At 48.4% G+C, this 14740-nt stretch overlaps 1 protein-coding gene across 3 annotated transcripts in view; it reads left to right on the forward strand.

Moving 5' to 3' along the window:
* SYBU (syntabulin) overlaps window positions 1–14740 on the forward strand; it is a 52748-nt gene that overhangs the window by 13902 nt on the left and 24106 nt on the right. Inside the window, exon 1 of one of the 3 annotated variants that reach the window (XM_077351643.1) lies at window positions 6310–6587. The exons of the other annotated variants lie outside the window; for them this stretch is intronic. Within the exon in view, the coding sequence (XP_077207758.1) occupies window positions 6506–6587 (82 nt within the window). The 5' untranslated portion in view covers window positions 6310–6505. Of the gene's footprint in view, window positions 1–6309; window positions 6588–14740 lie in introns of those variants that run through there. 3 annotated transcript variants of the gene reach the window in all.

A 14740-nucleotide genomic window follows, 5' to 3' on the forward strand; every position in this document is an offset into this window, starting at 1 on the left:
GTTAACCCTTTCCTTCCTTGCTGTTTTATCTCTGGGAAAAGCCACTTTTGAGCCATTTATCCCTCCTGGTGATGGGTAGATACTTGCAATTTTGACCAGCAGGAATAAAAATAGCTGTGGGATGTTTTTTTCTCCCCCTCAGTGAGAAAACCATAGGGTTGCCAGTCTCTAGGTAGGCCTAGACGCCTGGCATTACAACTCATCTCTAGACTATAGAGGTCAGTTCCCCAGGAGAAAACGGCTCTCTGGAGGGTCGATTGCATGGCATTACACCTCGATGACGTCTCTTCCCTCCCCTCCCCAAACCTCCCCATCCCCTACTAAAGCTGCCACCTGAAACCTCCAGGAGTTTTCCAACCTGGGTGTGGAAATGGTTGAAGCCCGCCTCCTGCTAGTCTCTTGCTAGATAAAGCAGTGCTGGCAGCCTAAATTGCAAAAGGGAAAAATCTGTTGAAAGAAACTCAAAAGGGTGTTATTGAGCTTCCAGAATCCACAACCAGGGCGTGTCCTCCTTCTTCTGAAGAGCTTTTTGGGCTGCATTTTGATCTATGGGCTAATAGTACAGCGTTGCTTAGAACTAAATAAACTCTCTCCATTGGTGTGTTCAATCAGCTTCTGCCTATAGAAAGTCCTTCTCTCAAAGAACTGCTTTCATGTAACAATAATAGCAGAAGAGTACTAGGGCAAGGGAGGAGGTTTTGCAAAACCTGGCAAAGTCCCTGGGTATACAGGCCCACACCCTCCAAGAAAAGAGTCCCTCCAACCCAATGAGGGTAGAATATGCTTGTTGGCTTTCATCTGCCAGAAAATCCAGTGTGGGTGTGGGTGTGGGTGTTAAGCCTGGTCTCTACCCCCTTGTATTAACAGTGAGTTTCTTCTTGAGCTGCAAGATGTGAGTTCTCTGCTGCTCATCACTTTCACACCACAGGGCATCGACATTGCATCTTTGATTTGTCTTTTGCCTTGAAATGTCTGGTTTTCAAATTCTTCCATTGCCATGCCTTTCTTCTCAGTAGGCTCTTGCGTTTTGGCCTCTAGGTTGGTGTCCTAAATACTGATCATGCTTTCCATATCTGTGAGCATTTTCAGTGTCCAAAGGACTTCATGCACCAAGGTAGTATGGCTTTAGGTCAGTTTTCTATTGAAGATACGTTGTTGTTGTTGTTTTCAGTGTGTGTGTGTGTGGGGGGGGGGTGAAGCTGAAAGAGGTTGGTTTGCCAAAGGCCACCTGGTAAGTTCTTGGATGAGATCACCTTTGCACCAGGGGCTTTTCCAGTTGCTCTCCCACTGTGCTGCACATGGCTGTCCTTCCCAGTGACAAATGCCCAATGACAATTTCTTATCTGGTTATAGTTCCATGCAGAAAATTAAATCTGGTTTGTAATTCATCATGTTGGATGAATGCACACACCTCCTTCATGGCAGGAACACCTCCAGGGTCAACAATTCTCACTTGGGAGGTTTCTGGAGATTTGGTGGGGTGCTTAGAGAGGATGGGATCTGGAGAGGTAGGGATAGAAATGTCATAGGGTCCAGCCTCCAGAGCTACCATTTCCTACAAGAGAACTAATCACTGCTGTATGGAAATCACCCTCAAGAACCTACACATAGATTTGTGCATATGTGCCCCAGGCATGGTGTCCATGAGGCTGGGGGGTGCATTTTTTTTTTTGTCATGTGTGAAGCCACCCTTTGATGGCAAAGGAGCACACTGTTTATGAGGGGTGTGTGGAAAAAACTGGTGTGGCTTGTGTGTTTTTGTGGTATGATATAAAGGCAGTAAAAAGGAGAAGGCTGGCCTCTGGGGAGAGAAAGCATTGGATTACAGGAAGAAAGGCACACAATCTGGCAGCAACCACTTCACATTTCAAGCGAGCTCAAACTCACAAAAGTCCCATCTCTTAGACACCACACCTTTGGGCTTTGTTGCAAAGTTAACTGTTCTTGTCAGTTCTGCAAAGACACTGAATCCCTAGAACAGGGGTCCCTAAGCTTTATAAGCCTGCGTGCACCTTCAGAATTCTGACAGAGTGGTGGGGCAGCTACAAAATGGCTGCCACAGGAGGCAGGGCCAGCCACAAAATGGCTACCACTGATTAATGTCAATCATACCATGGTGTTCCATGTACTGTGGTGGTGGTAGGGATGCTAGTCCTCAGGTGGGACCTGGGAATCCTCAGGAGTTATAGCTCATCTCCAGGTGACAGAGATAAGTTCCCCTGGAGAAAATGCCTGCTTTGGAAGGTGGGCTTCATAGCATTAGACCCCACTGAGGTCCCTAGCTGCCTTAAATTCTACCCAACTCCAAAGTTGTTGGGTCTTTCCCAATCCAGAGCTGGCAGTCCTAAGGGACAGCTGCTGCCAAAGCAAGATTTTAAAAACCTGCACAGCCAGTGGCCAGTCAGAAGCCAGATTGAGCAAAAGTCCTGCTTGATGCCAACCCTACAACCTGGCCGCAAACTCTTTCCTGTTGCAGCCTAACCTGCTTTCTTAACTTACCTGCCGAGTCACTCTCCCCTGAAAGTCAAGCATCGTTTTGTCAGTCAGCATATTGCTCAGTCGAGATGGCACATTTGTTTGGGAAATTGACTGAAGGGCTTAATCAGGCAAAGCTTCCCCCCCTCCCATGCTCCATTAAAACTGAAGTGATCAAAGCGTGCTGAGGTTGCTCTTGCCCTACAAATCAATGCACCGGGGAAGCTCTGAAGGGTTCACTGGGCGTGTATTCTGAATTAAAGACGGTGGAGAACATGCCGCGCATCTCGTCATGCTACAGTAAATAATTCTGCTCGCCGGGAGTTAAGAGTTTATGTTAATAAATCAGCCAGACAGGGGGAAAAGCCAATGTAAAAAAATTCAAGGGGGTATACATATTCTTGAATCCTTTATCCGAATTCCCAATAGCTTTGTGTTTTCTGGTTGAACCAGGATGATTTTGTTCTTTGCCATTCGTGCATCCCAGATCTTTGCTATCAGTTTTGCCTGAACAAACTAGTATTAATACAGGAAGGGGCCTGGTGGATCAGACCATATTTCTTTCTAACCCATAGTGACCAGTTTGGGGGAGAGAAAGTCCTGGAGATTTGGGGAATTGAACATGGGGGGGGCAGAGTTTGGGGAGGGGGGGCACCTCAACAGCCTATACTGCCACTGATTCTGCCTGCCAAAGCTTTCATTTTCTTCAAGGGAAGTTGCTGGAATCTCCAGCCTACTGATCTCCAGCCTACAGAAATCAGTTCCCCTAGAGATGTGTGTCTGGATTCAACCAGGGCCAGGGCCTTCTTGGGCCTGGCCCCTACCTGGTGGAACTAGAAGAGCTGCAGGTATTGTGGCAACTTGCTCAGCTCTAAAGGGCCCTCAAGATGCAACTCTTCTGCCAGGTGTTTGGTTGGGGCCCATGACTGACAATAAAACCAGTAGAATGGCTCTAAATGGGAGAAGGTAAATCAGAAGACAAGATTGGTGGTTGACCAGCACAGTGGGCAATAAGAAGCTTTTTAACTCTTTTAAGTGATGACTTTATTGTTTTAATGTTATTGTGTTATGATATAAAATGTTGTGAATGCTCCCAGCCAGCAATCTCAGAAGGGGCAGTTATAGAAATTGAATTATAAATAAAATGACCACTTTGGAGCGTGAACTCTGTGGCATTATATCCTGCTGAGGTTTCTCCCCTTCCCAAGCGCCTCCCTTTCAAGGCTCCCCCCCCCCCCCGATTTCCAGGAATTTCTCAACCTGGAGAGATCAACCGTGGGTTGAGAAAGTATGTGTTGTGTATGGGGTTCCTCAGCAGACCAGAACTTGAGATCCAAGCTGGGATCGTAAAGTGCGCAGTATGGAGCTTGAGATCCCAGCTAGGATCATAAAAAACAGCCAGTGGGAAACAAGGATTACAGCTTGTTCTGTAACCAATGGAATGCCAAGGATAACGTCCAATGAGAGATCTCCGCTTAGGACCAGTCAGGTTACTAGGCAGAGAGATCCTTTTGTTCAGGATCTGTGTGTATTGGACGATGTTGGGGAACCTATTTCAGTGTTTGGCTTGGGTCAAATAAAGAGCTGAAATGCACCAGCCATGTCTGTGCTTCTTGAGCCCACGGATCTAAGCGTGTGATCGGCCAAAGGTCACCCAGCAAGCTTTGTGGCAGAGTGGGAATTTGAACTTGGGTGTCTCAGATTTTTGTTCAGAAGCTTCACCAATACTGGCTCTTTGAACACATATCTTGTTCTGATAGTGTTGTGTGCACCTGTTTAGGAGGCCTTGCCAGGTGACCTTTGCTTCTCTCCTCACTGGCTTTGTATATCAGGCCACAAAGAGAGTTGTAAAAGGAAAGCATCCATCTGTGCCTCACCTGTCTTGTCCATCTCCTTTCAGTTCATTCCTTTTGATTGGAATGCACGTAGAGGACTCCACACAGTGCTTTGTTAACAAGATCCAACTCAAAAGGCACACCTCAGGTTTTGTGGTGGTGAAGGTATACATAGCTCAGTGAACATTCAAGGGCCTTTTCCCAGGGGGTTAACTGTTTGAGACTGCATTTCAGCAAAACCCAAAAGCCGTTTCGCAGCATCTGGAAGATCAGCAGCTGTATTACAACGTGAGCTTTCCACTTTACCAGTCGTTGTCCTGAGCTAAGGTGGGATGTGTGGATTTTAGTTAGAGTTGCCAACTACTGTTGGAAAATTCCTGGATATTTAGGGATAGACCCTAGGAAGGCTTAGGTTTGGGGGGAGGAGGGACTCTAATGCTATAGAGCCGACCCCAAAGTAGCTCTTTTCTCCAGTGGAACAGATTGCTGTCATCTGGAAACCTTCTACTGTATAAAAGGCAAGCCACACTGGCGCCGACTCACTTCTGAAAGCAGCAACTGCTGGGATCGAGCACGAAATGCCACATCCTCCGACAGGGTGACATCTTTTCTGTGTGATGTCAGCACATTGGAGACACAGTGCCTCACACCTGATCCCCCCACACCTGTACACTCCCCCAGGCGAGTGGTTGGTCCTCAACCCTGCCCCTGGCCATTCAGAACAAAGTGCCCGGCCGTCAGGCAGCACACAAAGAACAGGCAGTGGCAGCTGAAGGGGAGAAATGCCAGTGGTGGCCAGCCAGCCTCTCTCACACGCTCTGTCCCCTCAGTCATGGAAGTCTCACAATGTTTGGGGGGGCGAAGGGGGGAGGGGAAACAAGGGAAATCCTGGCAGTGGCTGGGGAGATGATGCAGGGCAAGACAGGCGGACCCCCTTCTGTGTGTTGGCCCTTTGCCCTCTCCCACTCAGCTTTTCTAGACCCCGTTGTATTTTTCCCCACAGGTTTTATTATCAGCCAGTTATAAATCTCCAGGACCTACCTGGAGATTGACAACCCCAGTTTCAATATATTGTCTCTTTGCAGCTAGGTAGACTGGAACCATGGAGAGTTGAGTTTAGAAGAAGAAGAAGAAAAAGAGTTGGTTCTTATATGCCATTTTTCCCTACCTGAAGGAGGCTCAAAGCGGCTTATAGTCGCCTTCCCTTTCCTCTCCCCACAACAGACACCCTGTGGGGTGGGTGAGGCTGAGAGAGCGCTGATATCACTGCTTGGTCAGAACAGTTTTATCAGTGCTGTGGCGAGCCCAAGGTCACCCGGCTGGCTGCATGTGGGGGAGCGCAGAATCGAACCCGGCATGCCAGATTAGAAGTCCGCACTCCTAACCACTACACCAAACTGGCTCTCACTGGATGGCCTTAGGCCAATCACAACAAAGACATACCTCACAGGGTTGTTGCGAGCATAAAATGGAGAAAGGAAGTATATGGTGCCGTAAGCACCTTGAAGGAAAGGTAGCGTTTAAGAGGCTGGGGAAACAGAAGGAGTATCTAATTAGCAGAGTATTGTGGCTAAGAGCATGAGTTCCCTGTTCAAAGGTCACCCCCGGCCCTGAAAACTCCCCAGTCAGCTTTAGTTTTCAACAAGGGAATGCCAGCTCCGGCCTGCCTCGCAGGGTGGTTGCAAGAATCACTGTGCTTATGCATGGGAAGCCCAAGCATCTTCAGGTGAGTTCAGAGCCAAGTCAGGACTTCCTTTTCTGGTTCCCCCTTCTAGGCCTCAGGCCACTTCCCTTGTCGTCTCGCTGTCCTGGCGTCAGTATAAACTTAGCCTTCTTTCCGGGGAACTGCAACAGCTCCTTGTTTTCCGAGCCCTTGAAGGGGTTAACTCGAATGCATCCTGCCACAAATGTCTGCCAAGGGCGGGCTGACGTCTGTCAGGAGTGGTGGGGTCACAGACGGCCTTGTGCAAAAGGGTGGAGCGTCGCATCGGGTGCCCTCGGAAGGCTGCCGGGCTGCCAAGTCATGAAGGCTGCAAGTTGACAGAATGGATCTTTCTTCTGATTTTGCTGCTGACAAGCGAAGTGGAGGGGAGTCAGAACAGACGTGGCTGAGCTGATCAGGAGCTGCTTTTCTCGTGCCGCCACACTCGTCACCTTGGACATCCTTGGCTTTTCTCCTTCCTCCGAAAGGGAAAATGTTACCTCTGGTTCCCAAAGGAAGAGCCGGGAACTTCCTCTCGGTCCCAGTCGTAAGGGAGGCAGCCTCTTCACCGTCAGGTAACCCCTACTGACCCCTCTGCCAGGAAAGCTGCCCTGTCTGCCCGCTTGGATAACTGGGTGTCGCTAAGGCGTCTCCTCTTGGCCAGAGGCTGGGGCTTGGCATCGAAGCGCTGAGGTTGACAGGGCGGGCAAGGAGAACGCCTACAGGACGCCTCCTCTGAGCCAGCTGTTCTCCGTGATTGACAGGGCAGCGATTTTAGAAGTGCCGGGGCGGTTCTAACGGGAGCTGCCAAGACAGGCAAGGAGGTGCCTGCCAGCTACGGATCGCCCTTTCCAGGCGATCTGGAGAAGCGACGGCCGTCAGGGTGGGAAGCTCATTGCTCTGTTCCCCGCTTCCTTCTTGTGAATTAACGAGAAGGGGATTCCTGTGATGAAGGTCTTACAGACAACTGATACAGGAGAGCTGTGGAGAGACCAGAGCTGAAGTCCTAAGAACACGCTCCGGAGAGGAAGCCCCATTCAGTCATATGGTACTTACTTGGGAGCAGACTGGTTTAGGATTGCTCCCTGAGCTAAAGTTACCAGTGGGGAGATGGAGGGGCAGAGTCACCAGATCCAGGTTGGGGGCCTCTGGTTGATTTGGGGATGTTGCCTGGGGAGGACAGGGACCTCAGGGAGGGTACCATGCCATGGAGTCCACCCTCCAAAAGATCAATTTCTGTTCTCTGTAGTTTGGAGAAGAGCTATAATTCTAGGGCATCCTCAGGTCCTGCCCGGAGGCTGGCATCCATACCCGGAGCTGTTTGGAGGGCCACCCGTTTATATCTCTCCAAACACACAAGTTCAATCGGAGGCTTCGGGTGTGGTATTGTGCTCCAACTTCCTGGGTTTGATTCCCCGCTCCTCCATATGCAGTGAGCTGGGGGACCTTAAGTGATCACAGTTCTCTTAGGGCTCTTCTTGTGGAGCAGTTCTCTTAGAGCACTCTCAGCCCCACTTACCTCACAGGATGTCTGTTGTGGGGAGAGGAAGGGAAGCTGTTTGGAGACTCCTTCAGATAGTGAAAAGTGGGATATAACCCCCCCCCCCCCAGCTCTACTTCTTCTAGAAGCAGGGAAACTTGGATGTTTTCACTCAGTCAGATTTTTCTTTCTGTGTGCAGAATTATCCTGAAGACTTTAGAAAATCTTTTCCAGTGGACTGCTCTAGCTATTACGATGTATTAATTGATTACAGAGCCTACGGTTTCTGCCTTGTGTTTTCTCCAAAACAACCCGGTAATGGAGGATTCATCACAATTCCCGTGTTTGCTTGTTTGTTTAGCAGAGAGTCTGAACCTGCAATCCCAGGACTTGTCCTCTGGCACTCCCGGTAGGATTGATGTCCAAGGGAGCATGCCAGGGATCAGGATGTGTGAGAGAGTGACTTTTACAAGGTCGTCCAGCACATATATAACCTAACGAGGTCTTGACTCCACATTTCCCTGATCCGAGCGGCTTAGATTTTTATGGACTCTGGCGGGGATTCAAAGAGTGCTGACTCAGCCGAGAGGCTTGCTTGAGCCCAACTAGAACGCTGCCCTTCTTCTTCTTCTTCTTCTTCTTCTTCTTCTTCTTCTTCTTCTTCTTCTTCTTCTTCTTCTTCTTCTTCTTCTTCTTCTTCTTCTTCTTCTTCTTCTTCTTCTTCTTCTTCTTCTTCTTCTTCTTCTTCTTCTTCTTCTTCTTCTTCTTCTTCTTCTTTTGGAACAGCTGACCCTCTCTCTCCTGCTGTAGCACAAACTCCTGTTGAAACTCCCCCCTCCCATTTCAAAAGCAGTTTGTAATGTAGATTGAGGAGTTGACCTTTGACTGAAAGAGAAAGAAGACCAAAAGAAAGAAGAAATCTTTTCTGGCTGGGAGACTGGGCTGGCCGGATTGTTTTGGATTCACGGCCTGTGTGTGTGAAAGAACATTAAAACTATTAGCTCCTCGGGATGGCTGTGTTGGTCTGCAGTAGAACAGTGCAGTAACACTTTAGGGACCAACAAGAGGTTTCGGGTGTAAGCTTTTGAGAGTCAAATCTCCCTTTGTCAGACTACTGTATCGAGAACGGATGCCCCTCTGTTCATCCTTTACGAATAATTCTGCACAACACACCTCCCACCTTCTGACTAGGATAAAAGAGATCTCCAGTTTGGGACCAGAAAGTGAATTTGTCACATTAGGATCGAGAAACAATTTCCTTCAGCCCAGACTGGCCAGGGTTTTTTTTTTTTTTTTGGAGGGGGGGGGGCTCACCTGGACATGGCATTGGGTTCACTGCGGGCGGGCAGGTAGTTGTGAATTTCCTGCATTCTGCAGGGGGTTGGACTAGATGACCCTGTAGGTGCCTTCCGACTCTATGCTTCTTTGAGTCTCTTCTACTGTGCCTGATAAAGGGAGCTTGGAGTTTCTCAAGCTTATACCCTGAGACTCTTCTTGGTCTCTAAAGGGCTAGTGAACTCAAATCTAACTGCTAAAATAACTGAGAGGACTTCAGCTCTAGAAGTGAAAATGCTTCCCTTGAAAGAGCACCACCGTTTGCTCCAAATGCTGGGAGATGTCATGCCCACCGTAAGTCAAGAGATCTGTCATCTCCAGCAATGGGCAGTCCAAATGCTGGGAGATGCCATGCCCACCGTAAGTCAAGAGATCTGTCATCTCCAGCAATGGGCAGTCCAGTTCTATCTGCAGCTGCTCTTCTGTGCAATGGCAAAGATTCTGATCCCGCAAGAGAGACATAGACTTCAAATGTCCACTCGATACTTCTGCGCATGGAAAGAATGTCTCTGGCAGCATGAGCTGGCTGTTGCAATTGCACAGAGGTACGGTTTTCCACGCAACTGTTCAGACCGGGAGGTTGACACCGGTGTTAGACGGGGGGCTTGTTTAAAAATAACCGACGGGTCATCGGAAAGAGGAGAGGGCCCAGATGAGCATGCCACTGTTTGCAGCCGAATTCCAAAGCCTGGCTTAGTAACTGGCATGTCGAAAGGTTGTTAACGATATGCGCTCAGAGGAGGAATGGCTCTCAGTGCCAAGTTCATTTTGTTCCTGCGATAAGCAGCCTGGTGCCTTCTCGAAAAGAGGAGAGCTGCAGTGGAAACAGAGCTGCTTGTTCTGTGCAACGTTTTCTTGGGACCGAAATTCAGTTTCACTGCGGATTCTATCATCGTATTTCTGAATCTCTCTCTCCCTCTTATCCCCCTTATACCACTCCCCCTGAAGTGGGGACTTCAGGGGGCTTACCTCTTTCTCCTTTTCTCCATTTTCTTCTCACAATAACCCTTGAGATGGGTTAGACTGGGAGAGAGCGACTGTCCCCAAGGACAGCCAGCAAGCTTCCATGAAACTGGACTCTCCCAGATCTTGGTCTGATCACTACCCCACAGTGATGTGGCAAAGCAGAGGAATGTGTCCCTCCCCCCATGCCAAGGAAGCGATGTCCTTGTGACAACTGGAGAGCGATGAGGAAATAAGGCAGTGGTTCTCAAGCTGGGGGTCAGGACACTTTTGGGGGGTCGAACGACCCTTTCACAGGGGTCGGGGAAGGGCAAGCAGCCCTTCTCTCCAAGGGAGTCCCAAAGTGGCTGACATCGCTCTCTTCCACTTCATCCATACAACAGCCTTGCGGAGTAGATCGAGATAGAGTGTTCACCTGTCTGGAGCAGTGGGAAAAAGCAAAATTGGCATGGTGGGACAAGAGGCAGAACTGAACTGAGAATCCCCAGGGGGGAAAAAAACAATTTATATACAGTCATGAACCATGGATCTTCACGCCATTGGTCACTTTCAGTTTAATTTCTGTGAAAGAACACTTGTATAATTTTATTTTTGTGGGTCACCGCAACATGAGGAACTGTATTAAAGGGTCGCGGCATCAGGAAGATTAAGAACCACTGAAATAAGGGGTCCCTTCTTGTCACAGAGCAGTGGCATTCCTGTCAGGAACTCCATGCAAATGTTCCTGCCTTCTGAACTGGACCTTCCACAAGGCAAGAGAAGAGACTGTGATGCAGTCTGGGAAAGCTTTCAGATCAGATCACCCAGCGAGCAAGTTCAAGCAGTCAGATGCTGAGCCAGCCAAGGCAATATGTTTTACTGGCAGGGTTCTGGTGGCCTGAACAGATGTCCCCCAAGGAGAAATTTGGCAGAGGTGGCTTTTCTCAACAGGGAAATGTGCCGATTCAGGAAGGGTCACTGTTGACTTTTCTGCCTGGCAAATCCACGGGAGTCCCACCAGAGAAAAATGGTGCCAATAAAGCCTACTCATTCCGCCAGGGCAACTGTGTTAAGTCTGTTGTTGTGAACCCCCTCCCCCCCAAAAAAAAAGACTTATGACTTCTTAAAGTCTTCTGGAAGCTTCTTGCCTTTAGATCAGGGGTAGTCAACCTGTGGTTCTCCAGATGTTCATGGACTACAATTCCCATGAGCCCCTGCCAGCAAACGCTCACATGTGACTCTCCGACTGGCAACTCTTGGAAACAGGATGCTGGACAACAGGGACCAGGGGTCTGATATGGCTTGGCTATTCATGTCCTTAAGATCATAGGCTTGTGATGGTGTGCTCGCTGATTTGCAAGGGAGAAAGTTTGCATGAAACTAGAAGAGTGATCTGACTCCAGTGCCATTTTCCTTATGTAAATCATATTCCTCCCTGCCACTTAGCCCTTGGGTGAAAGCATCTAGGTATCTGTATGGTCCGTGGAAAAGTTGGATGGGAAGCATTCGTCACCTGGCTGGATCATTGACTTTGAAGGCCCTTTTAGCCTACAGCTTTAACAAGCTGTGGCCACTTTGCAAGCTGGCTTTTCCTCCACACTTGGCCACATGCCTGATAAACCCTGGCACTGTCAAGTATGCTGACTCCATAAAGTGAAGGGCTGATACTCTTGCTCAGCGTTTCAGGGCAAATAGAGCAGTGTGCATTTGATCATCCCGTCAGATCTTCCAAAATACTTCGGGGAATGTCTTTCCTTTAGATTATGGCCTGTCAGAGTGCTCATCTGTCTGGTAAATGGATTGATTTGTTGTCATTGTAAGGCATTAGTCTCCTGGCCCACAGAACAGCGTTCTGACTAAATCGACTTGCGTTAGATCATATAACTCCTTTCATTGACGCATAGAAGGCTTTGTTTGTGAAGACAGGAATCCTTCCACTGGGGCACAACTCCTTTCTTAGCAGAAGGGGGTCATAGGGTCCAGCCAAATGTAAGATACAGGCCTGATTTGGGGAACCAGGCAGTCCATCTGCTCATTTTTCACTTTGGAAAGCTAAGCTATGTTCTGCATATATTTATTAGGGGGAGCAAGTCCATTGAAGTAAGCGGCACCTGCTTTGGAGGAGACATTTTAGGATCGTGCAATAAGAAATCTAGTGTGGACTTAGTAATGCAATGCTGTATAGAGGTATTCCAGTAGGAGCCCATTGATTTTCTTCGGGCATAAGTGTCTAACCCCTTGGAAGGCTACAGAACTGTATACTGGTCTGATTGCACCTATACTGTGTGCAGTTGTGGAGACCGCACAAAAAAGGTGTGGACAAAAGTGAGAGGGTGCACAGGAGAGCAATGAGGATGATGCAGGGCTTGGGGATCAAGCCCTAGGAGGAAGGGCTGAGGGACATGGGAATGTTCAGCCTGGAGAAGGGGAGGCTGAGAGGAGACATGATTGCTGTCTAAGTAAGTTTGTCACTTAGAGGAGGGCAGGGAAGGGTTCCTATTGGCAGCAGAGGATAGGACCTGCAGTAATGGATTTAAACGACATGTAAAACGGTACCGGCTAGATATCCGGGAAAGAAAATTTCACAACCAGAGTAGTTTAGCAGTGGAATTGGCTGCCTAAAGAGGTGGTGAGCTTCGCATCATTGGCAGTCTTCAGGCAGTAGCTGGAGAGATACTTATTCTAGATGCTTTAGGCTGATCCTGCATTGAGTACGGGGTTGGGCTAAATGGCCTGTTTGGCCTCTTCCAACTCTATGAAACTGTCTAAATGAGAAGTCTGATGTAACACAGGCACATGTGAGTTGTGAGTTCTTTGGCATGCAGTGTCTGATTAGGATCTGGACCAGAAGAGAGATCTGGACAAGAATAGAGATACATGAAAAGGGCCATTAGCTTTTCTGTCTGGACTGTTTTCACAACTCGGGGGGGGGGGGGTCGTAATATTTGGATTTCTATGACAGGCCCAGTAGCGTTTCACAGAAAGGTTTCAGGCTCGTAAAATAGCACCAAGGAAAATGGCATCCCCCCTTCTCCATGTGCATCAAAGTTAAGGTAGCCAGACCATGCTGTATGGAATGAGGACATTGGGGGTGGGGTAAAGATCCAGCCTCTTGGTGGGGCTTGGGAATCCCCTAGCCTAGGGGTAGTCAACCTGTGGTCCTCCAGATGTCCATGGACTACAATTCCCATGAGCCCCTGCCAGCGTTTGCTGGCAGGGGCTCATGGGAATTGTTGTCCATGAACATCTGGAGGACCACAGGTTGACTACCCCTGGCTTCCTTGGCAGAGTGAGGACTGAAACACAGATCTCCCAGATTGTAGTCTATCACAGTGGCTCTCAACACCCTGGCTGCAAGTGCAAGGCAGCTAACCAAATACAATAAAACCCTTGAATAGAAAAACAACAACAACAACAAAACAATTAAATGTCATCCGTCAATTGAAACATTCATTCCAATTAAGTTTCAGCAACCCATTCTTTCCAGTTAAAATTGCAGCACAGCCTCAGCCGATCACCAAGGCAGCCTGAATATCTGCTTTGGACAATTTCTAAAATTGGTCAACAAGGGAGCCCTCCCCAGCCTTTTCCAGGACGTTTTTCCAGAGATTTGGTCCCTGAAGATTTGGTGGTGGGGGAATGCATGCACTAATAATTAAAACATCAAAAGGCTTGGACCCGCCTTCACAAGCTTCTTGGGCAAATTTTGGGTTGGGAACCACAGGCTATAAAAACTCTGCTCCAACCACTAGAACCTAGGTTCCCCAGAAGAGGGGTTAACAACCATGCCCACGGAGAATCTCACACAGATTTGTTCGAGGAGAACTAAATTAAAGAGAAGTAAATTCCAGTTTTACTCTCCAATGCATCCTTAAAAAAAAAAAAGATGTCATTCCCCAGCCAAATGTAGAATATACTCATGTGCCTTGGGCAGAGCCTGTTTTGGAATTGGGGAAGGATGGATTTTTTCCCCCGGCCTCTGTCTTCCCATCTGGCCTAGTAGATTTCTGCCTGTGGTTATGCCACTTTGCTGATGAAAGGGAATGGTTGTTCAAATGCCTAATCGCTGTTCTGCCTCTTCGTTGAGGTGGAAGCCAAGCATGTAATGTAACACACATGTCATATAACACAGTAGGATATAACACAGGGGTAGTCAAACTGCGGCCCTCCAGATGTCCATGGACTACAATTCCCAGGAGCCCTTGCCAGCATTCGCCAGCGAATGCTGGCAAGGGCTCCTGGGAATTGTAGTCCATGGACATCTGGAGGGCTGCAGTTTGACTACCCCTGATGTAGACGGTGCTTTACAGAGGATGGTCCCTGATGCCAAGGAGATAGTGATCTTTGTGGTCCTGGAAGAGACGTATTACAGGCCTGCAGCCGTACAAAGCAAATTATAAATTAAATAAATAAATAAATATTTTATTTGTATAGCGCCCTGTTCCTGTTAGCTCAGGGCGGTTAGCAACATGTTAAAACAATACACAGTAAGCAGTAAAACAATAAAACATCACATCCTTATCCACTTCAGAAGGTCCTTTTGGGATGCTGAATTGCCAGCCCTCCGCATTTTTCCAAGCCGTCCCCTCCAGGAATTGCCACAATCTCTTTGCTTTTGCCATACAATGTTGACCAGTTCCTCCATACCCCCCTTCCCCCCCCCCCATTCTCCCACTGATTCCAAGGCCCAGCAACTCTATTTGAAGCAAGGGGAGAACACACCCTCTTTCGATTCTAAACCTTCCCATCCTAGCAAGTTGAGCTGCTCTGATCCTAGGGACTTTTTACAGTCTTTGGGCATCCAGCTCTTTCCCCCCAAAATGCAATCCCCCAAAATACTGAAACTGCCCACAGATTACAAAGACCTTCCCTGTCAGCTCAGAGGCTGGGCTGTTCAATGGAAACCAGCAACTGCACAACAAAAGGAGAATGTGACAAAACGGTTTTCTCTACCACCTGTGTTTGACTAGA

This window comes from Paroedura picta, chromosome 9, assembly GCF_049243985.1.
Source record: "Paroedura picta isolate Pp20150507F chromosome 9, Ppicta_v3.0, whole genome shotgun sequence".
NCBI classification, from domain to species: Eukaryota; Metazoa; Chordata; class Lepidosauria; order Squamata; family Gekkonidae; genus Paroedura; species Paroedura picta.